General features: G+C 45.0%; 1 protein-coding gene across 2 annotated transcripts; it reads right to left on the bottom strand.

The window, feature by feature from the left end:
- Positions 1-1,265: 1,265 nt before the first annotated feature.
- On the bottom strand, positions 1,266-24,018 carry ermp1 (endoplasmic reticulum metallopeptidase 1). Of its 2 annotated transcripts, none has more exons than XM_086151832.1 (15): positions 23,651-24,018; positions 20,934-21,238; positions 16,739-16,866; positions 16,554-16,659; positions 16,272-16,418; positions 16,104-16,196; positions 12,613-12,825; positions 12,230-12,450; positions 9,468-9,645; positions 7,624-7,814; positions 7,385-7,537; positions 6,469-6,671; positions 6,282-6,397; positions 5,163-5,326; positions 1,266-4,594 (listed from the first exon to the last, which is right to left on the bottom strand). In XM_086151832.1, the coding sequence occupies exons 1-15, from the start codon at positions 23,920-23,922 to the stop codon at positions 4,418-4,420; spliced, it is 2,667 nt and encodes an 888-aa protein (XP_086007958.1). In that variant the 5' UTR covers positions 23,923-24,018; the 3' UTR covers positions 1,266-4,417. The 2 variants fall into 2 exon arrangements, with proteins under 2 accessions (XP_086007958.1, XP_086007959.1); XM_086151833.1 differs by having other exon boundaries at positions 9,468-9,642.
- Between the last annotated feature and the right edge of the window lie 2,431 nt (positions 24,019-26,449).

The raw sequence follows: 26,449 nt of genomic DNA, 5'->3' as shown, positions 1-26,449 counted from the left end.
TCTCGACTGGGGCGCAGGGCTTGATAAAAGCGCCTCGGTTAGCTGAATGATGATGTACGATCCACTTCATTGATAATCATCGGACCAAATTGACGCTAAATTGCCCGAAATGCGGTTTCGGATTTTTAAAATATTTTAAAACCCACACTGCCGTAAAATGGATTAATTTAGATAACTGTCAGTTTTAACGTATCCACTTTTTCCGAGGTGAGTCAATTTTTTTTTTTTTTGTGACTAATTTCGGCGTAGCGGCTGGGTTGGCGCCTGAAACTATTATCGGGTTATTTGCGCCGAAAATGAAAAAAATGTCTCATAATTTCATCCATTTCCTATAATGTTGTAAACATATGTGTCATATCGCACCAATGAATGCATATTGAAGATATCTTTAAGGTAAATTTCAGGACCTGTGAGGAACGCTACCTTTCACGATGCTAAGCTACTAGCGGTAGCCGATAGGTAGCTCCCTGCGACCAGAAGGAAGCTACAGTAAAGCAGCCTCTTATTTCTGTACTTTAAGATTTTTTTGACAGACATACGATTTATGAAAATGTACTTTTCATATTTCATGTTGGCATGTTTTTTTTCCCACAACATAAAAAAGTGAAACGTCAGTTGCAACTTGAATTTGGTCAAATAAAAAGGGCTAGCTTGTTGTCTTTTGAGGGACGCTTGGAAATAGGTTCTAAAAGTATTTTTAAAATCAAAATCAAATACAGCCACTTTATGACACATTTATTCACTGTTTTCTTTTCACCTTATTTTTCCTCTGCATCTTGTCCAGTATGAAGCTTCTAACAGGCGCTTGAGTAAACCTGACGTAAATGCATCTTCAGATAATTGCATTGGTCATATATTCCCTACAAAAATATTAATTTCTGCTTTTCTTTCCACTCTATAGAGATGTTTCTCTTTGGGGGGAAAAACAAAAATAACATTCCCTCTGCATGTCTGTCAACGGATAAACCATTTCCTAAATCGATAGGAAGTTACTGGAAATCTCCATCACTGCAGGTTGATCCTGCTGACCAGGCAGGATCCCTGACGCTCACATCCATGTTTCAGCTAAATTAAATCACTAGATTAAAAATATATTCTGAGACATTACATATTTTCTATTGATGTCTTTTTTTTTTAGCCCTACTTGACTTTTTGATTATTTTCATTTGATATGCATGTCAGTCTAGCTAAGCCCACAGTTTAACTATTTCTATTGGATATCTTTAATCTTACAGTCTTGTGAAAACAAACATACAAACATCCAGTAGATTCCAGTTTTAGTTAGTTTTTTTTTTTTTTTTGTTACACAGATGTGTCTTTAGATGACAGTGACAGAAACCCAACACCGAATGATCCAGTTGATTTCAAGTTGGTAATCAAACACATCTTCATGGAGCTTGTCTGGGTTGTGTCAGGCCATCTTTCCGTTTTGTGGACCTGTATTGATCCAACTCTGACCAGCGTGACAGAAGATTCACCTGTGATCTCTCTCTCCATCTTGGATGTTTAAAACTATAAATTAAACAAAAGGAACCGTAGCAGAACAACGTCATTTCAAACCGAGTACTATTGAAGGCTGTGACGGATTATTCGTTTAAATTTTCCAGACAGACAGTTAACAAACTCCGTACAGTGCAGCACTTAACAGAAATAAGACCACTGAGATTTTTCCCAATCCAAACAGTAAACATTTTGTCTTTGGAAGCAAATCTTTTAAGGCCTCCGTCCTGTCAGAGTTTCTCCTCGTGTATGACTGAAGCCAAACAGGCGCCAAGGAACGAAAGGAATTGATAAAGAAACAAACAAAAAGAGTTTGACTCGACCGATCTCCTGACCTGATCTCGCAGGTGTGTTTTCAGATAACATGAGTGGTGTGGGACCGAGCGAAGGAGGGGAACGGTCGTCTTCGAATCATCCATCTCACGCAGCTGCGGCAACAAGAACACGCAGGACTTCCCAAAGTAATCTCTTTAACATTTTTTTCACCCTCAAAATCACTAAAATATGTAAATCTTTCCAGCCTCTGCAAGAACCTCAGTAACTGCTATCTTTGTGTTTGATACTAAGTTCTGAACACAGTGGAGGTAGTGGTGACACAGAGAGCGACGGTCGGGGGTGTTACATGGAGGACTGCGTGTAAGCGGATGCATAAAAACAGTCGTTACTCCGGCGGTGGTGAGTCAGTCTAGACTAGAACATCAACAACGTGGCAGAAGATGCTGCAGAGCATGTCCTCAGCAGCAGCAGCAGCAGCAGTTCATACAGCCACATTCTCTGCGCTCCAGCACTGTCATTCATTGGCTGATCATCATACATTAGCATGCTACGCTAACAAGCCGATGCCTATCTTTTGAGTGACTAATCAGTAGAAGCCAATATGATGACCAAAGGGAACATTTTGCAGTGTTGGGGATTTTTTTTTCCACCAACCGATCAAGTACTGACATCCACAGAAAGTGACATTTTAAAATGTAACACATAATTGTTTTTCTATTTATTATTAGGACTGTCAAAGTGAAAGGATTAAAAGAATCTGTATAGACATGTCTTTATTCCCAAAGTACCATTAGCTTAGATGAACTGTCATTCAGAGAGGGATGTTTTGCGTGCTGAATGAAAAATCTGTGATGTTGCATAGTCACATGGCGCTATTAACTCATTTACAAAGATCTAATCAGTCAGCAGGCCTTCATCCTCCTTATCAATACATTAGAAAGGGGCTGGAGCTTTGGTCAGCCCGCTCGGATAGAAACCGTCAATCAAATGACAACCATGACTAGAATTTGACCTTCATTTACAAAACAAATAGCATTCAGGACTCAAACTTGCAGCTGATACTTAAAAAAAACAAAACATGAAAATGTTAACCTTTTGAATTGTGATTGGCCATTTTTTTCAATATCACTTGTTTGCAGTGTCACCTCCTGCTGGTTGTTAAAGAGAATGCAGGGCTGGACTTGGAAGGGTCTTTTTAGTGTATTTTATTGAATTTCTTAAAGCAGATTCGGACTAAATTCTATTTTAAAATGGGGATTAGATACCTATTTCACTCCTTTGTCTCCTTTTTTCCTCTCTATCACATTTAAATGACAATATTTTGATTGAACAGGTTTCTAGAACATCTATAAAAAAAAAAAAGTCACTTCCTGTCTGCATATTTGCAGTCGAAAAGTCTGTTTTTGTTTCGGTACCGTTTGTCTGCTAGCGGTATGAGCTGGAGCTGCCGCTGCTGCCACGTTTCAAAACAAAGCACTCGCACCGATTCCAGAACAGCAAATGCAGGTTATTCAGGACTGGATGTGAGGAAGATCCAAGAGGACGGTGCACTTGCGGGGTTTAGGAAATTTTCACCGCCACATCTTTTTATCCACCAAGACTGAATCCTATGAAACTGTCTTACTTTTAAGAACATCTAAGCGGGGCCACACGGATCCTCGACCCCTACAAAATCAGTACTACGGCTTAAATGCTTTGAGATTTTACTGTTTCTAAGAGGTGGCTAAAATAACTGCTAACTCGGGCTACATTCGGGGCAGCTAAATCTGGGTGATGAACATTTGACTTTTTATCTCTTGAGCCGAAAAAAAGACAGCCTCAGAAGAAAAACTTTCCAGTGCCTTTTTTTTTTTACATTTTTGGTGGCAAATTATTCCTCTTAAAATAGACTGAGTTTTTCGATGATCAGCTCTTTTCTATTTTTTGCACCCGCACACCAGGTTTCTGATGACTAAGAGCCTTCGTCTTTCTATAGGCTTGTATCCCCTCGTAAGATCAGGAGTGCCGGCAGGGGGGAGGGAAGGGAACTTTCAAAGTGTCGTAGTTTCCGCCTCAAGTCCATTTCCATTTGATAGTGACTTCAGTGCAGTAAGTGGTGATGGTTTTGTTATAGCGAAGGAAGCCGGAGACGTGTCTCGTCACGCCCGAGTGGTCTGTGGACGGACAGATGGATGGAGGGATGGAGCCATGCACCGTCACTCGGAAAGCACGTTAGCTTGAGCGGAGCGGTCGGTGAAGGAGTGGAGCGGACGGTGGGATATGGAGTGAAAAAAGCAAAGGCACAAAAGATCGAGTAGAAAACGTGAACCCCCTCCCCTTCTTTGCGCTAACGCCGAGCGCAGGGCTCCGCCGCTCGTCAGGTTAGTCATTCTGGAAGTGGCTCGTCTTACCTCTGGCATGTCTCAGCCCGTCTTTCTGCTCGGTTTCGCTACTAATACGCCTACGGACACAGTGACGAGGGTCTCCCAGGCAGGCTGCGAGCGCGCGGGTTGTGAGTGTGTGTTTTGTGCGTGTTTGTCTCAGAGTGGAAAGGCGGCAGGGCCGGGCCTCGGTCCTTGAAAGCTCCCCCGGTCGGTCTCGGGACCCCCTTTGCGGCCCCTCGGCTCTCCTCCGCGTTGGCTTTCGGTGACGCGCGGCGCCCTCAGTATCGGTACATGTCGTAGGTGCTGACCCACGACGAAGGGAAAGCCCACGGGGGAAACCTGCGCAGGATTTCCTCCAGCTGAGCAGTCCGGCGGTTCTCCCCGAAGAAATAGTGGGTGGAGAGGGCGACGGAGATGATTCCGTCCGGGCCCGATGGGTCTGGGTCTCTGGGAGGCTGACGGGAGACAAAAGAAAACTTTTATAAGGCGCACATATATTCAGTGCTGACAGGATACGACTTAATCTCAGCTTCGAAAAATCTAAACCTAGAGTGTTCCAATTGTCCGCCTACGTCTTCGGCGTTTTAACTTCACGGCGTTAATCCCGTGAATAATTTAAATTTGAACTTGTTTGTGAGCACGGTGGAAGAATACGCCATCACGCAGCTTTGTTTATGTCCGCTCTCTCACTTAGCATATGCTATTTCCGACTTGCTTTATGTCCCACGTAACTCCAGGACCCCCTGTAAACATTTATTCTCTGATGGTGATGATCCACTTGGAAAGCGCAAGCGTGGACAATTCTCTCTCATTTTTGGTCATGAAGGCAACTTTTACATCGACTTGACAAGCTCGACTCCTTTTCCCTACAAAATACCTCTGGAGGCATTTCTCAGGAGACAAACACACTGTCAAATTAGTATCTCTATGATGTTCACAATATCAGGTTTTAATAATCCGTAGTACGAACATCTCAGCAGAGGCCCTGAGAGGAATCAGTTGTGTGAGTGTACAAATTCACACCTGTATCTCAAACCAGAAGGTCCACGTCGGGGCGTCCAGGCCGTGCGAATAGAAGACAAAATATTCCCCACTCAGGTCGAAACGAGGAGTCCCGTCTCCAAAGGACCAGGAGGACAGACTGGACCCCCGATGAGGCATCAGGTACAGGGACATGTGGCTGGGGCCTGCCGGGGGACACAGGGAGGGACAAATACATGTCAGTCATGTTGTCATTTCTGTCTTCTAAGTTATCCTTGTTGTCTTAGGATAGAGGTGTCAAACTCAACACACATCCCCATAATGGTTGCCCTTAAAGGGCCACATTTAACGCTAACAGTATAAATGTAACTAAATGTAACTACACCTGATAACTACTGTAACTGATACTCCTGTAACTACTACTGATTTATATTAAATAACTGAATTTATTACTCAGTCAAATCCAAAATGTTACATATGGATCTGCATAGATTCTATGTAGATGCACATGTAACATTTTGGATTTTAATTCTTGGATTATTTGTTGTTTTGCTGGAAAGCTAACTTTAGCATACTTAGCTCAGCGTCTGGTGTCAAAATGCCAACGTCGATCGTGCTCTTTGACATCAGACGCAGCCGCATAACACTAAAACAAATCAATTTGGCACTCTGCAGTGAAAGCAGCTACATAACGGGTTTTCTCCTTGAAGCACAAACATGTATTGTCTTGTAACAGCTTTCATCTGCATCAACTTTTCTCTTCCTGGGCATTTAGGGATCATTTGTATTTCTAAATTTCACTTATTGGAAATCACACTGATGTGGATACACTGCGATTAAATGGCGGGACGCCGTCACTTCGCGGTTAACATGATCGGCATGAATTATGGGAAATGTAGTTTATGCTAAATGCAAGCGTTTGACTTATTTTAAAGAATATCAAAACCTTTTAAGGTCTTGTCACGGGCCACATATAATGACGTGGCGTGCAACATTTGACCTGCGGGCCTTGAGTTTGACACATCAGGAGCCGCTAGAGAATGGCTGCTCAAGTTAAGACTTGTCCTTGACATGAGGAATTCCTGTCCGTCCATCCCCGTGTCTGCATGCAGAGACAGGAAGTCTGTCAGCCCGACTCCGTGGGACGTTCTCGTCCGTCACCTTTGACGCTGAAGGTCATTTTGATGGTTCCCCAGTGGGTCTCCTCTTTGGACAAAAGCCTGAACTCCACCGGAGAGCTAGGAGACACCTCTGGAGCAGGAAGGTACCAGTTCTTCCTGCAAGGCAAATCCACATTAAGAAAAAAAATACATTCAAATTACACAGAAGTAGAGATGCGGCTACTAACTTGCTGAGGAACTTGACAGGCAGGAACCAGGGGAAACCGCAGAAGGGGCGGTCTTCCCGGCAATGGGTGCGAAAGGTGTCGTTGATTTCAGGGACGTGCGGCGTGACGTGCTGGATGCCCGTGTAGTCGAAGCTGTTGATCCACAGACCCGAGTCTCGGCTCTCCACCTGGCCGTGGAGGTCGTGGAATGTGCGCGTGGTGTGCTGCATGAAGGAGGACGTTTAAAAACAGAAATTTGTTAGACTTCCAAAAAAAAAAAAAAAAAATCATCACAGCAGTGCAAGGAGGAGATTTGTTTATGTATGACAAAAAAAAAGTGAGAGTGATTTGAGACCATTAAGCAAAAACAAAACATCTGCGAGGGCAAAACTGGCCTGGAGCTACCGGGCGAAGTAGGGGTTCACAAGCTTTGGGTAACTCGCTGTGCAACTACATCATAATCAGTAAAACTTTATTTGTCCCCAAGGATTGGGGGGCACATGGGGTAGCAGCATCAAACTTGTGAACATCAAGAACAAAATAAAAAACATATATATATATATATATATATATTTTTTTTTATATATGTGTGTGTGTGTATGTATATATATATATATATATAAATTACAAATTGTGCCAATTGTAGTCACGCTCGCTCTGCATTCATATAATAGATATATCATGAGCTGCGGTAATTAATTATATTGTAATAATTACATGGTAATAATTTTAAAATCATGGTCAGGAATAAAGTAATCATACATATGAAAAAAAAATCCTCTTTTACAGGCTTTATTTAGACGAGTGTATGACTTCTTTTGAGCCTTAATTGTATTGATGAATTGAATTGTATTGATGTATTTGTGACATAGTTCCTATGTGTGTGTGTGTGTGTGTGTGTGTGTGTTTGTGTGTCTTATGCATGTGGTGGCCCGACCTGCAGGAAGACCCTCTTCGGCCGCGGGCTGTCCTGACTGCTTGAGTAAGGAAAGAAGAAGCTGCAGGACACCAGCAGGAAAACGACCATGAATACGGCGCCCAGGCCCGCCAAAATCCTCCTGGTGCTCCGGACCAGGTAGATGAAATGAAGCTTAAAAAAACAAAACAAAAACAAGGGAATCTATCAACACCGTATCGATAATTCAGGTTTGTTGTACATGATTTGGAGGTACTCACAAAAAAAGAGGAGAGGAAGATGGTTGCCAGGGTAACCAGAGTGGCCAGGACCACGTCTGGGGGGATCTCGGTGCCGCTTCGCCCCATGATCGGGGTGAAGGTCTCAAAAACCACCCAAATTAAGAACATGAAGTGGACGTACGGCAACGCCAGGCCCAGCAGGTAGAGCACACTGTACTTCAGGGATGCTCCTGCGAGGAGGGGGAAGATAGGGCCGTCATGGTCTGTCCTGGCATATCCTAATTCTCCCTATTGATATCTTTCCCGTTTACTTTTACCCTATTTGTCAGCGATATTCAAATATTGCTCTGTTGGTGCTTTATAAACAGATCCAATCTGGGGTTTTCTAAGTAAGCTTTCTCCCACTCGTGAAAACATTAAAACCATAAACAGCTGGACTGGCTGGGTCCAAAATAGCTCTCTTTTCCCGGCAAGGACTGGAGATTTATCTGGGGTTCCCACACTCCGTCAGAGGTTCTTCTTCTTCTTTTCCTTTGGGCTTTTCCCTTCAGGGGTCGCACCACAACAAATCAACCTTCTCCATCTAACCCTATTCTCTGTATCCTCCTCTCTCACACCCAACTAACTTCATACCCTCTCTCACTACATCCATAAATCTTCTCTTTGGTCTTTCTCAAGACCTCCTGCCTAGGAGCTCCAATTCTGGTATCTCTACCAAGATTTTCACCCTCCCTCCTCTGTACATGACCCAACCACTTCTCTCCAAAACATCTACTATGCACCATCCCTCTGATGGACCCTCCTGGTCACTTCCAAAGAGAACCTCAGCATCTTCATCTCTGCGACCTCCAGCTCTGCTTCCTGTCTTTTGGTCATTGTAACTGTTAGTAGAGCATACAGCATCGCTGGTCTCACCTCCATCTCCACCGTTCCTTTCATTCTGGCTGATAGTCTTCTATCTCACAGTACCCTTGGGACTTTTCTCCACCCATTCCAACCTGCTTGAACACATTTCTTTACCTCTTTTCCACACTCTGCTAGGCTCTGGACTGTTGACCCTAGGTACTTGAACACCTCCACCTTCTTGATCTCCACTCCCTGTAGCTTCACCTCTCATTCACAAACATATATTCGGTCTTGCTGCCACTAACTTTCATTCCTGTCCTCTCCAGCTCACACCTCCACCTCTCTAGATGGTCCTCAACCTGTTCCCTGCTCTCACTAGAAATCACAGTGTCATTTGCAAACATCATGGTCCATGGATTCCTGTCCAACCTCCTCTGTCAGCCTCCATCCCCAATGCAAACAGGAAGGGGCTCAGGAGCTAATCCCTGATGAAGTCCCATCTCCACCTTGAACTTCTCTGTTACACCTACAGCACACCTCACCACTGTCTCACAGCGAGTATACATGTCCTGCACCAGTCAGACTTTCTCATACAATAACAGTTCTGTCAGAGGTTCTGTTCCAGGGTTTTTCCCGGGACCACCTCAGCCTTTACCGGGGCCTCCGTGCTCAATTATTTCCTACAAAATACTCCCACTGATTAAAAGTCTCAATTCAAAATGTCTATAAATATTCCAAAGAAACAGAGGTTTCTGTTTCTTTTATCACCCTTTCCATATATAAACACTCCATTTGAACCGTAAGAAAACTTGGCCCCTTTAAGTTATTGTGCCCTTTGGGGAGCACGCACAAGAACATTTCCCAGGACAACTTCTGCCGGTTTTCCACCGCTCAAGAATTTAGCCATTGTTTTCCAGGTTTTTCATGTTCTTGCAGGATGCGTGCGGAAACCTGGCACCGAACCGCCGCCTGATCCCGGCTGTCGAAATCAAAACAGCGTTCCACCTAAGGGCGAGGCCAGGCGGCTCGGCGATCACCTCTGTTTTTGAATTCCTTGGCCAGCAGGAGTCTGGTGGCCAGAGGGAAGGCCACCATCAGCATGGGCACGTAGGCCGAGCACAGCCCCCGCTGGGTCAACCACACCAGGCTGCAGCACCACAGCAGCAGGCTCACGTCGAAGTAGAGGTCGGCCAGCTCCACCAGGCGAACTCCCTGCTGGGGAAACACAGCGGCTCAGCAGCGTCCAGGAGGAATGTGCAGGAGAGGGCTTTGTATGTTGCTTTAACGGGCGAGGAATAATAAGAAGTCCGGGATGGTTGAAGTTAAAATACAATATAGGGGGAAAGCTTCTAAGGTTTCCCGCCTGAAGCAACATCTCATTATTCTTCACCTTCACCGCTGATCTGAGAAAGTAGTTTTTTATCTTAAGCTTAGGTACAGAACTGTGTTTGTCCCGAGTGGAAAGCAATATCCTATTTCTTGCAGATCTTTTGAAGTTAATTATTGTTAATCCCCGCCCCCCAGACGATTGTACTGATAAAACATTACAAAAGAAAGGGAGCGAAGGGGCAAAGATCAAAACCCAGACTATAATATGCGTCTGCGACAATATCACATTGTTTCATGACACACATTTGTGCCATGATCTGGCCTGCATACGTGCCACCGAGGAGGAACCGGACGTACAGCTCAAAAGAAAACTACGTCACGACGCCTGGTCAGCAAATGTTGAATGAGAGTTAAAAAAGGAAAGCAAGATAAACAGTGACCTGATTTTTCGATGCACCGCTTTGGGCTGCTTGTTAACCGTCGATAACGTCCTACACAAGGCGTAGGATTGTTCTACTGAATTACTCGACGGATCACTTTAACGCGCAAATAGGGAACTGAAATTTAAAAAAAATAAATCCGCATTTTTGATTCAATTCTTGCACCATTAAAAAAAAATTTAAGCTTTTCTGCAATGAAAGCTGACATTTTATCAGCTGGCTGATCGATCAGCTGATCCGTCACGAGGGCCGTCGTCAGAAATGTGTGCAGTGTTCAGCGACGCCGTTTAATCGGTAGTCTTGAGTTTGTAACCGTCCTCTTTGAAACTAAAGGAATGCCGCTGCCTTCTGAGGCCGTGGGGAGGTTTTCTCTGTTCCAGCCACATGATCCTGTCTCTCCTCTTTTTTTAACCAGGGTGGACACAAACCAATGAACAGGAGAGATGTTGGGAGCTGGAGCTTCAAGTGGAAGGATGAAACACACCCATCAGAGTCCGATTTGTGTCCCTCAAAGCTTCTCATCTTCTGTCTAGACTGTGCAGAGGATTCTGGAGTGACAGAATCGGAATGGTCCAGGAATCCAGAAGGGCTCCAAAGATCCCATGAGGTCAGGGTCACCAAACAAGGTCACCATGCTGCAGGTTTGTGGCCACAAACCGTAGGAATGTCGGCAGGTATGACAACGCAACAACACTCCAACAATCCAGCGGCGGCCATTTTTTGCCACTCTGAGATGTGTCTCAGAACCTTGTGACCTTGCTTCCAGAAAAGCTGGAGCCCGTGACAGGACCAGGCTTGAACTCACAACCCACATTGTCACCAATAATTGATTTTTATTTAACGGCTGCGACGACACGTCAGAATGAAGCACCTGATCTCAGTCTCCCTGAGTCCTCTGGTCCAAGAAGTGTCTGCCAGAAGAACCGCAGCCTCTTAAAAGGTCACTTTACGGCAAACGAATCCAAGTTCAGAGTTGATTCTATCCACGGGTATTCCCAGCAACTGCTATCTGTGTGTGTGAATAGTCCCTGTCCAACACTTTGACAGTTCCGTCATCGCGCACACACACACACACACACACACTGAGCCACTGTTCTCCACTCGCTATGAATCAGGAGGAACTATCTGTGCTTTCTTCTCCATCGAAAGCTGCTCAAACAAGTTGTCCTGAGCCACGAGGCCCGAGGGGGTAAACGTGACCCCTTCCTTCACCCTGGATTTATACGCTGAGGAGGGAACCAGGGAAGGGGTTATGGCTCATTTGGTCGCAGTCTTGCAATCTAAACAATCTTCGCTCTGTTGGAATATTTTTTACATCCAACAAGAAGCACAAGTTGCAGATGTAAATCTCACTCAAGCCGGTTTTTCAGACACCGACAGAAACTATTTAGACCTTCACTTTTGGCCCAGACTTGGAGACGCATCGCCTGATTTTATCATCCTATTTCAAATGAGGAAGAGGAATCGCTAACACCGTCCTGATTTGACAGTTAGATCCAGTTTCTGTTTTCTTGAGTCACCGGTGTTCAGTGACAGCAGGGGGGGGGGGGGGGGGGGGAAGCCCAAATCAATTTCCCTTCTTCTTTGCTTTCCCGCAAGGTTGTCATACCTCATCTGTCTCGTGGCGGGGGGTTTCGCACTTCACAAAAACTGCGGTATCGCTGTGATGTCCCAATAAAAAAAACAGATGTGGGAACTAAATTCAGCGGCCCCTGCATGAACCCGACCTGGCTCTCACCTTCACGTGACGAGACCAAACTAATAGGCCGCATTTTTATCTATCATTTAAATGAATTTGTCTCTGAACGCACTCACGATCATGGAGACCGGTGTTCCCGGTCGTTTCTCTTCATGAGAAAACTTTCCTTGCCCATTTTTAGACGATCTTCATGCAAACTTTGAAATAAGTTTCACGCAAGTATTTCCTGAGAACGTGTCGAGTATTTTCTTGCGCTTTTTCTGTCAATCATTGGCCTTCAGTTGTCAAGAATGGTACGCCAGCAGAATAATGCTTAGACGCTCTGACTCACCCCGTAGTACAGGTTCTTGGCCAGCGTGTGGACCAGGATCATCTTGCCGGTTGCGGCGGCCCCGTACAGACAGATGGCGGCGTAGAAGTGGTTGTACCAGAACATGGACTGGCCCAACAGCGTCACGAGCAGCGCCACGATCAGCACCGACAGCAAGGTGACGAACCAGCTCAGCAGGGCAACCCCTGTGGCACAGGCCAGGTCACGAACGTAGCGTCCACCTGAGACGGAGACAGATTTGATTGGGAGAGCATCTACATGGGCATGAACATCTGATTTATAGGACGTCGTATGTGTCTCCACGCAGAATGTAAGATGCAAGGAAGAACCCGCGCACGTCCACAACAGGAAAGCGAGCGTCCGGCGCAGGAAACCTGACCCACCCCCGTTCCCGGGCAGCGAGGCCTTCTTGGCCAGATAGAGGAAGGTGACCGTGGCCACCATGTAGTTGAGGATGGTCCCAACGCGGGCCGGATACGCCACCACCACCACGCCCAGCAGGTCAAAAAACACCATGTTGCCGTGACGATACTCCGAGGAGTCCGCCAGCTTCTCCGACATCAGCAGGTATTTCAGGACGGCCAGGATGTTGTCGCCTGGGAGCAGGACACGAGTTTGGAGTCAGAAATCGTAGAACATGATCGTCCGTGGTGCCGGGGACTGGCAGAAAAAGCTCACGTTACATTCACAAATTAGCAATGTAGAAATAGACTCGCGCTACATTTACAGTTAAATGGGCATTTAAGCACAGCAAAAATGAATGCAACACAAAACCGACACTGAAATGATTAGCCCACATATTCATATACATACATATACACACACACACATGCATATACAGGTATGCGTGTGTATAAACACACAAAACTTCATCATTCTACATGGTAGAACTGTCATTACATGGGAACAAACAGTAAAACACACATATATGATGTGAGTGGTGTTTTCAATAAAAAGTTGCGGCGTGGAGGCTGCACCTCTCGTGATCATACTCTAGTGGGAGGCGACGGCCTCAAGGAAGGAAATGATTTGACGTGATCGAATGTGAAAGTGCAATCTCCAGGGCATTTGTGCAAAACTGTAAGAAATGTATAGTCGTTGGAAGCCTCAACGCTGGAATTCAACTATGACAATGTGGCCATCTGGCAGAATACACCTTTTACCTCAGGTGTCTTTATTTTTTTATCCTTTTTAATTCAATCAGATCAGTAATTCTTGAGTTAGTGTTACTGTTCCACACACATTACACACTTGTTGCCACACAGTTCTGACCAATGGAAAACAAGGTAATTCACACCTGAATTCAGTTTTGCATGCAAAACCACTCAGGTTATAATAATGAACCCTCAAACACTGATCCCCATTTTCAATTTTAGCTTTTTTTTAATTTATCATTTTTGGCTGCAAAACATCTAAAGTTTATTAAGTAAAAAAAAAAAGTGAAGTAGAATTTTCAACATGATCGCTTGTGTAGTCATCTGAATAATTTGAAAGTAATTTACCGCCTACGACCGGACATGTGATGCGCTCTGGAAAAAAAAGTGGTTGCTTTCGACTCATATTATGAGACTTATTCACTGCGCTAATCCATCAAAATCACTACACGGTTTTTAAAATGAGGGGAAAACGCCGTCTGCAAACTCTGCAAGACGTGTCCTGCAAATAGATAGGTAAATGAGGAATGATCAACTTCACATTTTGCAAGAAAGCATGAATAAAAATCAGCAAAAGTTGCTGTTTACAAAATAATCTAAGTGACCAGTATTTCTCTGAGGAGACTCTTAGTTGCAATGTTTGTCCATTTTCACCCCTTATATACCCAGTTGATCAGGGCTGTGCAGGGAAACACCAGGCAGGACTTGTTTCCTGAGTTTGTAAATAAACGGCAGTGAGATGAACTCGACGGGCCTGTTTAATTATCAGCGAAAACCGAGAGCCCATATTTTCACCTATTCCAGAAGTTGGCAACCCGCGGCTCCCTGTGGCTTTTTAACTGTTTAATTAAAATATATTTTATTTTAGTTTGTTCTTTTTTAAAATGTCATTTTAAATTTGAAGATTATGGTGATCTCAAAACATCTTAATAAAACGTGTTAAAATATTTTTGACGCTCTCAACAAGCGACTGCACTGCCAGTGAAAGGATGACAGCACACAGAGAGAGGACGGCATTTTTTGATAATTTAAATTCGGCTGTTTTTTTTTTCTTCCCATAAATACATGAGGGACTCATACAGATATTGAGTATTTTGCATTTTTTTGCACCTTCAACCCAACGTCTTTTTTTCGTTCAAAATGTTTTGTTGCATGCAAAGATTTAATTTAGTGATGATTTAAAAAAAATGCAACACATATTTTGTTTATACATCGCATGAAGGCAAAAAACAAACAAACAAAAAAAACGTTATATGCCATGTTAATTCATTTTTGATTTCAAAAGGACTGCGTGGCTACCGGTGTTTTCTTAACGGAGAGGAAACAGGTCCAAATGGCTCTTTGAGGGGTAAAGGTTGGCGACCCCTGACCTACACATTCAGTTACGGTAAATATTTAGAGCTAAAAGCAGCGGATAACGATGGGTCTTTAGTGGATTGTTGATCGCAAGTGAGTGAAATTCTGCAGAGATGATGTTGTGGAATGAAGGAGATGTGAATGTAGAGCGCGCAGGTCTTAGATGTAATGCAGTGTAATGGCCTCTGAAAGCGGCTCAACAGACCGGCTATTGAACGGACATTCCTCATGTGGAACCTCGATGCAAGGAAATCTTTTATTTACTGTTGGCTGCATATCTGCCCGATTAGTAGCTCACACACACACACGCACGCACACACACACATACAAACACACGCACACGCAAGACAAAGCTCTATTGTTCTTCCGCCTGGTGGATTCTGTGTCGCCAAAGTGTAAACATCTCGGAGCACAACTCGTAATTATTCACGTAGAACTCTGCTTTCGCTGCCGGGGCCAGGAAAAAGTATCAGAGTATTTAAAATGTCTGTGACACAGCGTTTTTTTTTTTGTTTTTTGCCTTTCCCTTTCACGGGCCCATCGATCCAGAGAACGTTGCATCCGTAGACATATTGAGTGCGCTTTTAAATAACAAAGCGTACAAGTATGGCTCGCTCTCTCCGAGAGGATCTGTGGTGACGCTGAGGGGTTTGAATGATCGCTTTGTTTATTGCAAATGACAGCAGAGCTCCCGGTGTGTCTTGTTACTACACCTTTCATGCGCTGGACCTCTCCTCACTTCCCCCCTTCGCAAAACCCTTCCTCTCTAGCTAAAAATACCTCGCACGGTGGTAACTCTGAAATCTCACGTTCTTCCTCTTTTATTCATGCTTCTCTCGGTGAGTTATGGAGGAGGAGGTGTCTGGTAGATGCTGAGAGGAAGATGAAGATAGTCCGGGATTTTGAGCGCTTCACTGGCTTGATCCCTCCCCCACTGAAGTGAAGCTCAATAAGTCTCCCTTGCCTGAACGGGTTAGGCCACAGACCCTCCTCCTGCTAATTAGCTTAGCACAATGAATGGGAGCCCTATGAATCTGTGACCTATCTTCATTCCAGGAACACCGGAAAGCTGCCCAGCACATTGTATGGCCAAACTACATTTCTGCCAAAAGCCCACTGACTGTTTGGGCTTCGCCTGTGGCGCCGCATTCAGATGTCAGGCATTTTGCAGTTGGAAGACTTGCGGCCTTACCAAGCCAATGGCTGAAGTAGTTTTAGCTATTTGCTCCAAAAACTACATCGTCTTAACTACTACTTTCATTTTGCAGTGAATGGACGACACCAAAAAAGTGTACGCGTCCTCTTCAAACTACATTTTTTGCACGGCTGTTTAATGAAAACACATCCGCGACCGATTGACGTACCCGCTCTCTGTATGGAGTCGGTGAGGATTCTGTCGGCGGTGTCGTACTTGGTGTGGTAGATGAAACCGTTCTCGATAAAGGCCAGATCGATCCCTGGAAACACAAACAACTATTATCCTGGATCGACACGCAGAGAGGCGGCACGTTGTGCGATTTGGCAGACCTTACCTGGGATGTTACCAAAATCCCTGTAGATGCGGAAGTCGGTGTCAGAGGGGATGATGCCGCTCTGGAACACTTCTTGGCCGACAACCGAGGCGAAAGGGTGCTTGGCAGCGTGAACGTAGGCCTGGACCAGCCACGGGTTCTCCGGACCTGTCAAACAACATCAGGATGCAGAAGAATTCAAAAACACTTCTGAATGTGACTTTTTTTCCCCCATCAAATATGTTATTTATGCAAAAGAAATGGCATGAGAAGAAACGAAAACACTGCTAAATAGTAAAGTACCTGTCTGGAAGACCACCTCCTTGCCCCCGACTCCTGCAGCCTCCAAGTTGATGAAGGCTCTCACCTGTTTGGCCCACGGATGCTGGGTAATGAAGCCGTGGCTGGCCTGACGGAGGGGTGAGGAAGAAATGACATTTCACAGCTTCCACGGTGTCGAATGTTTATCTTAAATCAACCGAACGTACCTGCAGGACATTTTCCTCTGCGCCATTAAAGAGGAAGATGACGCCGTGACGAAGGCGGGTGGACTGGGCCGCCAGAGAATGGAGGACCTCCAGCATCACGGCGCAGCTGACGGCGTCGTCGCTGGCACCTGAGACAAGGAGAGCGGTGAGTGGCCTGAGCGTGATTCCAAATAAATCTCCTTTCCTTTAACGTTTGCTCAGAGGAAGATCAGTCAGATATGGAACAAAAAGCAAAGGGAAAATGGACGATTAGAAGCTGGAGAAGGGTTGACATTGCAGGACTTGGGGATCTTGCTCTTTCTAGCAACTCCCAGTCGGTCTTTCCAAGACGCCAGTTCCAAATAAGATGAAATTGTTGCATTAGCCATCTGCTGGACATGTTCTAGAGCAGGGGCGGGCAAGCTGCGTCCGGCCCGCTGGTCTTTTAAATCCGGCCTGCCAAAGATCGGCACAGAATTCATACTTGATGTGAATGATTGAATGATTGGATCAATGAATGTGGGAGCAGCTACTTGAGAATTTTCCTGAGCTGAATGATACAGATCGGGTTTGCGATTTATCCCCGGTGATTTTCAACCAGTGTGCCGTGAGGTTGTTGAGCGTCACGTCTGACGAGATGACGTAGAGGTCAATGTTAGCGTTAGTGCTGCGCGACAGTGGCAGATTGGGATCACAGCAAGACGAGCGAGTGACAGTGACGGAGATGGACTAAAGAAAAAAGAAAAAAAAAGACGGTGAGCTCGAGGCAATACGGCGAAAGCTATCTTTCATTTGGATTCACTTTTACCGGGGATGCAACGGCACCGACCCCGCCATGCTTGGTGTGAGGCGAGAAGCTATCCAATAGCGCTACGGTGCCAAGCAAGCTTAAACGCCATCTCCAAACAAAACACCCTTCCGTTCAAAACATGCCAATGAACTATTTGGTACGCTTACATACAAACAATGAGAAACGGGCAATTTTTGGGAGAAAAACCACAAAGGTAAACGAGACGGCCCTCAAAGCGAGCTACCTTGTTGCTGAACTGTGGCACAAACATTAATACTGCCAGCTTGTAAAGCTTGAGGAAGAGCTTCGTGTGTGTCTTCCTACCATCAATGCCAGGAAGTCCATTGTGCGTTCATCGAAACACCCCTAGGTTTCACACTTAGTGAGTATAAATGCATTAAAAACTATATTATTAACTATATGTATTATGTGTACTGTGTTCGTGTCATTTTTGTTGGTGGTGTGCCCCAGGATTTTGTAAATATAAAAAATGTGCCACGGCTCAAAAAAGGTTGAAAATGAACGAGCTGGACGTGAAGCTACAAGGGAAAAACTGGTTTGTCCATGAAATGTGCGCAAATGCCAGAGCCTTCAAAACCAAGTTGGTTTTATTTTCAAAGCAAATGTCAGATGAGTCTGATATGTACCGTTTACAAATGCGTTTTTTTTTTTTTTTTTTAATATGTATCGTACCTTGTGGTGACTCGGCCCGTCTGTAAAAATTTTAAAAGTCAATGTGGCCCCTTAGCAAAACAGTTTGCCCACCCCTGTTCTACAGCCACTCCATGTGGTACCTGTATGTCCATCCAGGTATTAGCAGATTTGCACCTAAGGCAGCGAAGATAGAAGCCGTCCAGCCTGCATTCTCAACATTTGGTGTTTAGTTTTCGCCATCATACAGCAGTGAGAAGATGGCACCCGTGTCTTTTCCACACTCCACAGTCCAGACTGGGCGAAACCACTCAGTCTCCAATGTATACCGTCATTTTCGGACTATAAGCCTCTACTTTATTCACTCACTTTGAACATAATGATGTGGCTAATTTGTGGATTTTAGGGGGGGGGGGCTATCGAGCTTCCTGCCGCCAAAACATTTAGCCTCGTCACATCCGACCAATGAAATGACCGTGAAATTCTGCGGCTGCTCAATTCCGACACCAAAGAGGCCAACTTTAATTGTTTTAGTATGCAGGAGGAAGACCAAAATAGCATTAAGCTAGCCAGTGCAGCTCATAGTCAAGGGCGCTCAATAGTTTGTAAATTACAGTTGTTGCTAGTTGAGAAAGATGGACGGGGAAGTCTGGATTCCCATTCCACTCCCATTGTCCTGGTTTTGTTTCGGCCAATAGCTGAGAAGAAAACCTGGCTCGCGTGGTAAATGGGTCCGCGAGGGTTTACAGGATTTTAAAAAAAGGAATTCAGCTGCTTAATATTCTTCCGATGAACTCGGCTCATTCGCCTTGGTCTTCTGAATATTACCATTTGCTTATTTCGGCAAAATTTAGGAGTTCACTATTTACTTCAATAGACCCTAAATGATACAAACATCAAGACATTGGAAAACGGAGGGTGTAGACCGAGCGAGGAATGCAACACCCTGGTCGAGATCCAGCCCCCCCCCACACACACACACACACACACTCCTGCTTCTGAGATGGTTAGAAAAGAAAGGGGGTTAAAAAGGGGGTGGAAACGAGAGGGGCATGTGAACGGGGCATGTGACGCAGAAAGATTAGACAGGTTAGCGGTGAGGAGCACGGCCGGCGTTCAAAGGAACCCGAGATTGGAGAAATCATGCGCTCTGGCTTTCTGGATTGAATGCATTCGTGTGTGTGCGTGTGTGTGTGTGTGTGTGTGTGTGTGTGTGTGTGTGTGTGTGTGTCATTTGTTCAGTCTGTCTGGGCGGCATTCAGGGTCCTGTCACTGCCACTCATTGGGACCACAGAGAAAGTACAAATCAAATCCAGAAGAATTAACACGTGAATGTTTCACCAAGCACACACACACACACATGCTAAGCTTGAAGCCAGAATGCTCAAAAAGGTTATGCCAATTTCTCCTTTCTGTCTGTATTTACTTAAAGGTATGCTCAGCATGCCGAGTGCTTCAAAGCAGCAGTGGGCAGCACTGGATGTAAAACTGTGTGTTTGTGTGTCTTCCCGGTCCACACCTCATCAATTTCCTTTTGTTTGTCGAGCCTGTGTGTGTGTGTGTGTGCGCACTGGGAAAATATGTACTTCACCAGGCTCTGAGGCATGAGGGGATAAAACAAAACAAAAAAACAACAAGAAAACTTATTTACAAGCTTCTGCTGTAGGCTGGCTGCAGGTTATAATGTCCTTTGGAGGCCGTTTGTATCAACACGGTAAGACTTTTCTTTGCCGTCAAGGTTCATGACGTCAAAATGGCGCCGGCCTTTGATCGGCCAGAGCTCGGGCCGCTTGTCCTTGACGCCCGAATCCACATTTGTTCTAAAGCTTCCCTTCCCTTCCGATTCAAACGCTTCTTTACTGTCCACGGGGCGAATCAGAGCCAACGGGAAAAATAAGGAAGACAACAATGAAAGGCTCGCTTCTGTTTATGAATGGAACAGGAACTTGTGTGACACTGGGTGGGTGAAGGCATCTTCCACCCCCACCCTCCACCCAGTATCTTTGGGTTTGGGAGAATGGAATAGAACTGTGGCCAGAAATAAAACAAAGAAGACAAACAAAGCTTCTGGCCACTGTGAGCACTGCACACAATGCCCAGCCCTCTTGGGTGCTACTCCAGGTGTGGCTGTTTACACTTTAACTTAGCGGGTTACAGACTGTTGCTGTGTTTGCGGTCACAAGACTGCAGGGCAAGGAGTGTTACGAGGGGCAAATCACGCTAAGGGGTTGAGAGGGAATTGCGTTTTTGAAAAAAAAAAAAAAAAAAAAAAAAAAACCTGCCTTGACACACTCGAGTTAAAGATATGGAACATTTGAGGTGAAAAAGGTTGCTGACGTTTTACTTAAGATGTTTTTAAATCTTTCCTTGGAAGTAGTTTGTGGAGATAAGCCTTCAGAATGATGCGTGGTGTTTACATAGCTAATAGAATCAGACAAATGCAGGACTTAAGAATCAGTAAAGATCTATTTTAGCGTCAAAAAAGCACATTCTGAAAGGCTCAGGATTTGCCTGCAAGGACGGCCTGCACCAGATGTTCATTTGTCCCCAGGAATGTGTGAAACCAACTAAATATTCAAAAGTCACAATGTGTGGATGTTTACATTCCCTTCATTTCGCCCAAGCTAAAACACGTCTTTGGAGTTTTCTTATTTCCGTTGCGAGCCGTTGGCAGATCGGTGTCACCAAGTCGAAGTGTAAGTGTGTGGTTCACAGAGTGATTTTGAAGCTAAATGCTAATGATAGCATTATTTCTGCAGACACAAGGTTTCCCACCTGGACTGTTGGCCACCGTGTCAAAGTGGCAGTTGGCCAGCATGAAGTGCTGCGTGCCCGTCTTGGGCTCCAGCTTGACGGCGACGTTGGTGACACGGTCGTAGAAGCTGGTGAATCCCCCGAGAAAGTCGATGGAGAAGGAGCCGGTTGGCCGCTGGACGTCCACGGTCAGCTGATGGGGGCCCTGCGAGGTCTCCAACCGGATAGCTTCGATTTGCTTTAACAGGTAACCCACGGTCAGCACCTCGTTCTCCTGGCTGCCCACAGGCCGAGGCCCCACGCTGGTGATCTGCTCCAAGTGCCCTCTGGATCGGAGACAAACAATAGGAACAAATCATTGCCAGTGGTCACGGTGGAGCTTGTATCCTTATCATGGTGAGCGTGCGAAGAGGAAGCGGGCTCAGATTGTGTTAAACTGAAACTCAACGCAAGGCGGCTGTGACTGTAAATTGTTCTTTGATTCGACGCTTAATACGCTTCTCGCGGTCACCTGGGGAAGAAGCGCCCGGAGTGTGTTATTCATGTCCGGATATAAAATTAACAACCGTAATCTACATTTTGGCGGATTGTCCTCTTCAAACAACCCCGACCGCTCTCCTCTTTGAGTCTCTTGCGTCCGAGCAGCGCCGCCGCTTTGCTGGCGTGATAAAAAGTGATGAAGGTCACCTCTGCTGCAACTCTGTGCAACCGGGAACCCACAAGTCGGATTAAAGCATGTAATAGCAGTCAAACTATTCTTGCAGACTGGGACGGAAAAAGACACTTGTCATTTTTCATTCATTTAATATCTACCCAGGATCGGTCCATCACAGGGACACATTCAGAGACAACCATTCATCTGGACACTTCACGTGGAGACTCACCACGGTGCATTACTACATCCTTTCGCTTTTTTTTTTTCACCACGTCCCCCTTCCCCCGAAGCGGTGACATAATCGGGAATGCCCGGTTACCCCAAAAATGCACTTTTACGCTAGCGTGGACACAGGAGGAGAAGCCGTGAGTCCCCGCGGCGGCTCAAATGCAGCTCGCCTGAATCATTTGAGGAGAAACCGTCCAAACGGTGGTAAATCCCATCGACCGGCATTTTCAGCAGCTCAGCCGCGGCCCTGCTGACCTCACATTCACTGCCATAATCCCTGTGTCTCCTTCCCTCGTTGGGACTGAAACACTGATGAAAGCACTTTTTCCCTGAAGCCCAGAGGCTGCTTCCAGCCTGTTAAGCATTCCTGGAATTCTATCATGGCATGCTCTTCTAGATAAATATGGGGGATTTTCTGCTGTTTGATTGCGGGGGTTTATTCTTAATTAAATCGAGATTTGCGCTCAGCTTCATGCGGCGTCGCTCAGAAAGAAATCTTTAGAATAATATCTGACTGCATGGAAGAGCTGAATAAAGCTCATCTCTGCGATGAAGCCGTAAACATCTCTCCGGAGCCACCATGAGGGCTTGAGAAATGTTATTTTACGAGAAAATAGAGGGTGAATGAGAAGTAACCTGGAGGCCTGGCTATATTCAGAACAAGAATTTCTTTTATCAAACAACCCCGTTGGGTCGGATTTCTCTCGGCCCCGGTCATGTTACTGCCATTTTAAATGTATTTCCATTTTCAAGCTTTTAATGCATCATATAAGGGACTTTTATCTAATTATAGCTGAGGAAGGGGGGGTCACAGTTGTTGGCTGATAGTCCCATTCCATGCCGCCTCCCCCTTCCTCCCGGCTGTCCGACACGCAACACTTCCACATTGTTTTGTTTCTAGTTTGACAACAAACTAGCTTGAAATATTCAATTAAGCAGCGAAAACAATGTCAAAGGTCACACAACACGGCCCGTGCAGTTTTTGACCAAGAGCACAAACACTGCATACTTTTACTCCTTGAAGTGTTTTATGGTCAGATATTCCATAACCATTATACTAATACTGTCCTGCGCACGCACCACAACACACTACAACACTACTCTAGTCACCCGAGGCAGCTGTTGTCCATATTTATTCATGCACTATTTCATGTCTATTTCAATTACATTTTTGAATAGCATACCTTCTCATCTGCACATTTCTACTTGTAAATGATGTCCATAGTTCCTGTCTATAATCTACTAAATTAACGCACATATCAGTCTATATATGATCATAGTATCCTCTCTGTAAATCACTTGTAATTACTGTTCATTTATTTATCATATCCGCACCTGCTGCTTTTTTTTGCACTTCCGGTTCGATGCTTAACTGTGTTGCCCCGTACTTGCACACGTGTATTGTGCAATAGATCTATGTAATGTGCACGGAAAAGAAATGAGTTTCCTCATACAATTAAATTCTCTCTCGTTCGAGGCAGAAGGCCGCCCGCATTGGGCTGGGATCTGTTCCTGCAGCGTTGAAAGTCTGCTTTCTGCAAGTAGGTTTGCCCCCACACCTGCTCTACATGGAGAGTAACTGCCAAGTAGTGCAAATATAAAGTTGTTGTAACATAAGCATTCAAGTGCAGGAATACTCTGACAGCCCGGCTGTGTTGACGTTTCCTCTTTAATCGTGCCATTTTGTTTTGAAACGGAATAGATGGAATCGCCCTGGATTCTGGATCCCCTCCGGAGGCCGCACACCTGTCAGGTATCCGGGGGAGGAGGAGTGAGCGCCGGGGGAGAGGAAAGGTTAGCCCCCGCTAAGCTAAAGCGGGCCGGCGGTTGGCGGCTAGCCGGGGCCGGGGCTCACCTGGCCCGCGTCGCGTCGAAGTCACCGGTCGGATTCCCGACGACGAGCTGCCGCAGCGACAGATGGACGAGCGCCCAAAGCGCCAGCAGGAACCCGCACAGCAGGGACGCCGCCAGCTCCTCCCGCAGCAGGTACAGGCTCACTTCGGGCTTCCTCTTCGGGTCGCTGTAGCCGTTGTCCCCGCATCGCGCCCGGGTGCCGTCGCAGCCCGGCGCCGCGGTGCTCGCGGTTCCGGCCGGTTTAATTCTCCGGACAGCGGTGTCGCTCTCCATTTCCGCCGCAGCCAGCGGTACATCAGCTGCAGGCGTCGCTCTCAGGCGGCCGCTTTTCACTGTTTTTTTTTTTTTTTTTCCCCCTTTCCCTAAACGGACTCCGGACGAGTCGCACCGAGGGACAAACTTAGAGGAGGCGACTGATGCGCATGCGCGGAAAGGACAGGCGCACCACAACAACAATGATCATAATAAAGGGGAATATAACAATGAAGGGAAAATGATTTCATAAATAATGTCATAATGAAGGGAAAATGATTATAATTACAATATTTTTGTTCTTTCAGCTGCTCCCTTCATGGGCCACCTTCCTCCATCTCACACTATTCTCTGTATCCTCCTCTCTCACACCAATTAACTTCATGCTCTCTTTCACTGCATCCAGAAATCTTCTCTTTAGTTTTCCTGCCTGGCAGCTTCAAGCCCAGCATCTTTCTACCAATTCGTTCATCACCCTTCCTCTGTCCATGACAGAACCATCTAAGATTGTCCTTTCTGGCTTTATCTCCAAAACCTCGAACATGTGCTGTCCCTCTGATGGACTCATCCCTTATCCTAACCATAATGATAGCAATAAAAATAGTGATATAATGTGATAATCGTAATGATATTAAGGTTCTCATTTTCCTTTGGGTTGCCCCCTCTGTATCCTCTTCTCGCTCACCACCTAACTTCATATCCACAATATTAATAATAATAATAATAATAATAATACATTTCAACTCAGATTCCTTGTTTTTCTATACACATTTGAATGCAGTAGAATGCGGATACTCACATGTGTACTTTGTACTGTATGTACTGTCTCTACTGCATACAATTTGTGCTGTTTTTTTTCCAATTTTACCAAATTTACATATTTATAAACCCATGTCTGTTTTTACTGCAGGGCATTTGTATAGATGGGGACTAACAGACGGAAATTAGCTTTGGGTAAATCAGATGCCGAGCATCTCTTCCCCATGTTTTTGCATGTGACAAATAGATAAAAGATTAAATGAAATGAAATTCAAGGACTCAAATTAATCATCAGATGCATAGTCAGGAAACATGTTATCTTGCACAATGAAGTTCTTACTTTGTTGCCCGCAGTGGATGTCAGATAACAGCTAGGTGTCAGTTACGTCGAAGACACATAGATAGCTTGGCGAGGACGTCGTAGAATGAATATGTAACAGCACAATGAAAGGCGGAAAGTGAAAGATGCATGGGAAATGGAAACTTTGCAGTGAAATCTAATTCAATTCACTTCTTCAAGTCAACTTACTTAAAATAAAAAAGGTTTATTTTCATAGGTTCACTCATCTAGCTCTCTGCTAAAGGGCTAGAAATTCTAAAAATGTCTAAATAGTCTTTAACAATGGCCTCAGTAATGCAGAGGATGTGAATGGCCATGGACTGAGATATTTTGTCTGGCTGAAAAAATGATCGTACTTTGTAATCTTTGGACAACAAAGCTTTCTTTTTTTTTCCTACTTAATCAGGAATGTCTTCAGTCGAGGCCTCGCAGCCTCAGACGAGCGTATGAATATACACGGCTTCCACAACAAGGTTATTCATACGGTTTCTTCGAAAGGCACTGAGTTTTATACTGCTACAACTTGTGTCATCCCTTTGAATGATGGCTCCACAGATAACCCTCTGTTGAGGGCAGAAGACTCCTCAATCCCCTTTTTTTCCTGTTTAATCTAGTACTCTATGTATATTTTGCAAGATGACCGTATGAGTCGCATGATATAAAAAGTAGAAGATACATTTCTGAATTTTAATTAAAGGATTCAAAGTGGCTTTTGCCATAGGCACAGTTAGGAAACATGTTTACCTGTACAACGAAATTCATTCCTTGCCGTCCGACTTATTATAAAATAGATACATAACACAGTAAAGGGCAGGATATGAAAGATACAGCTGAAATGTAAACACTGCAGAAATGTCAACAACGTAGATAGGACCATATACCGATGTTTTGACAACTGGGCCAGGGTTGGCAATGACTGTACAGATTATTTGTAAAGTGCAGAGAGGATATGCAAACTGAAAAAGGTCAAAAGTCGAGTGCAGATGGTCCGTGAAGATTCTGAGATGTTTCATGACTGACGAGTTTGTCAGCTATTGTGCTATGTCACCAACGAGTGTGAAGATGGGAATGTTTACCAGCTGTCAGTTGTTTCGGAGTCTGATGGCGGTTAGGTAGAACAAGTTCATCGGTCGAGATCATCTTGCAAGCTGTCAGTGGAGCTGATGATGCGGGTGGCGATCTTGTAGTTGATAATAGTAATCTGTTGCAAGCCTTGCCGTAGCTGTCAAATAATGATCAAATACTTTCATATACAGGAAAAGACATTTTTTACAACATAACAAAAAGATAAATTGTGTTTGTCTTTTTCCTGGAAAGGGGTAGCTTAGCAAACTTGTTGTAGTTTTTTTAATTGATATATGTTGACAACTTCACACGTATTTAGATTTATTTAAACAAGGATTGTAGTTTCACACAACTACGTCTTTATTATTTACTAAAAACATGTTG

Source organism: Fistularia commersonii, chromosome 9, assembly GCF_037954325.1.
Source record: "Fistularia commersonii isolate RoL2024-O1a breed Wild chromosome 9, RoL_Fcom_v1.0, whole genome shotgun sequence".
Classification (NCBI taxonomy): domain Eukaryota; kingdom Metazoa; phylum Chordata; class Actinopteri; order Syngnathiformes; family Fistulariidae; genus Fistularia; species Fistularia commersonii.
This window is presented reverse-complemented; position numbering and strand designations above follow the sequence as displayed.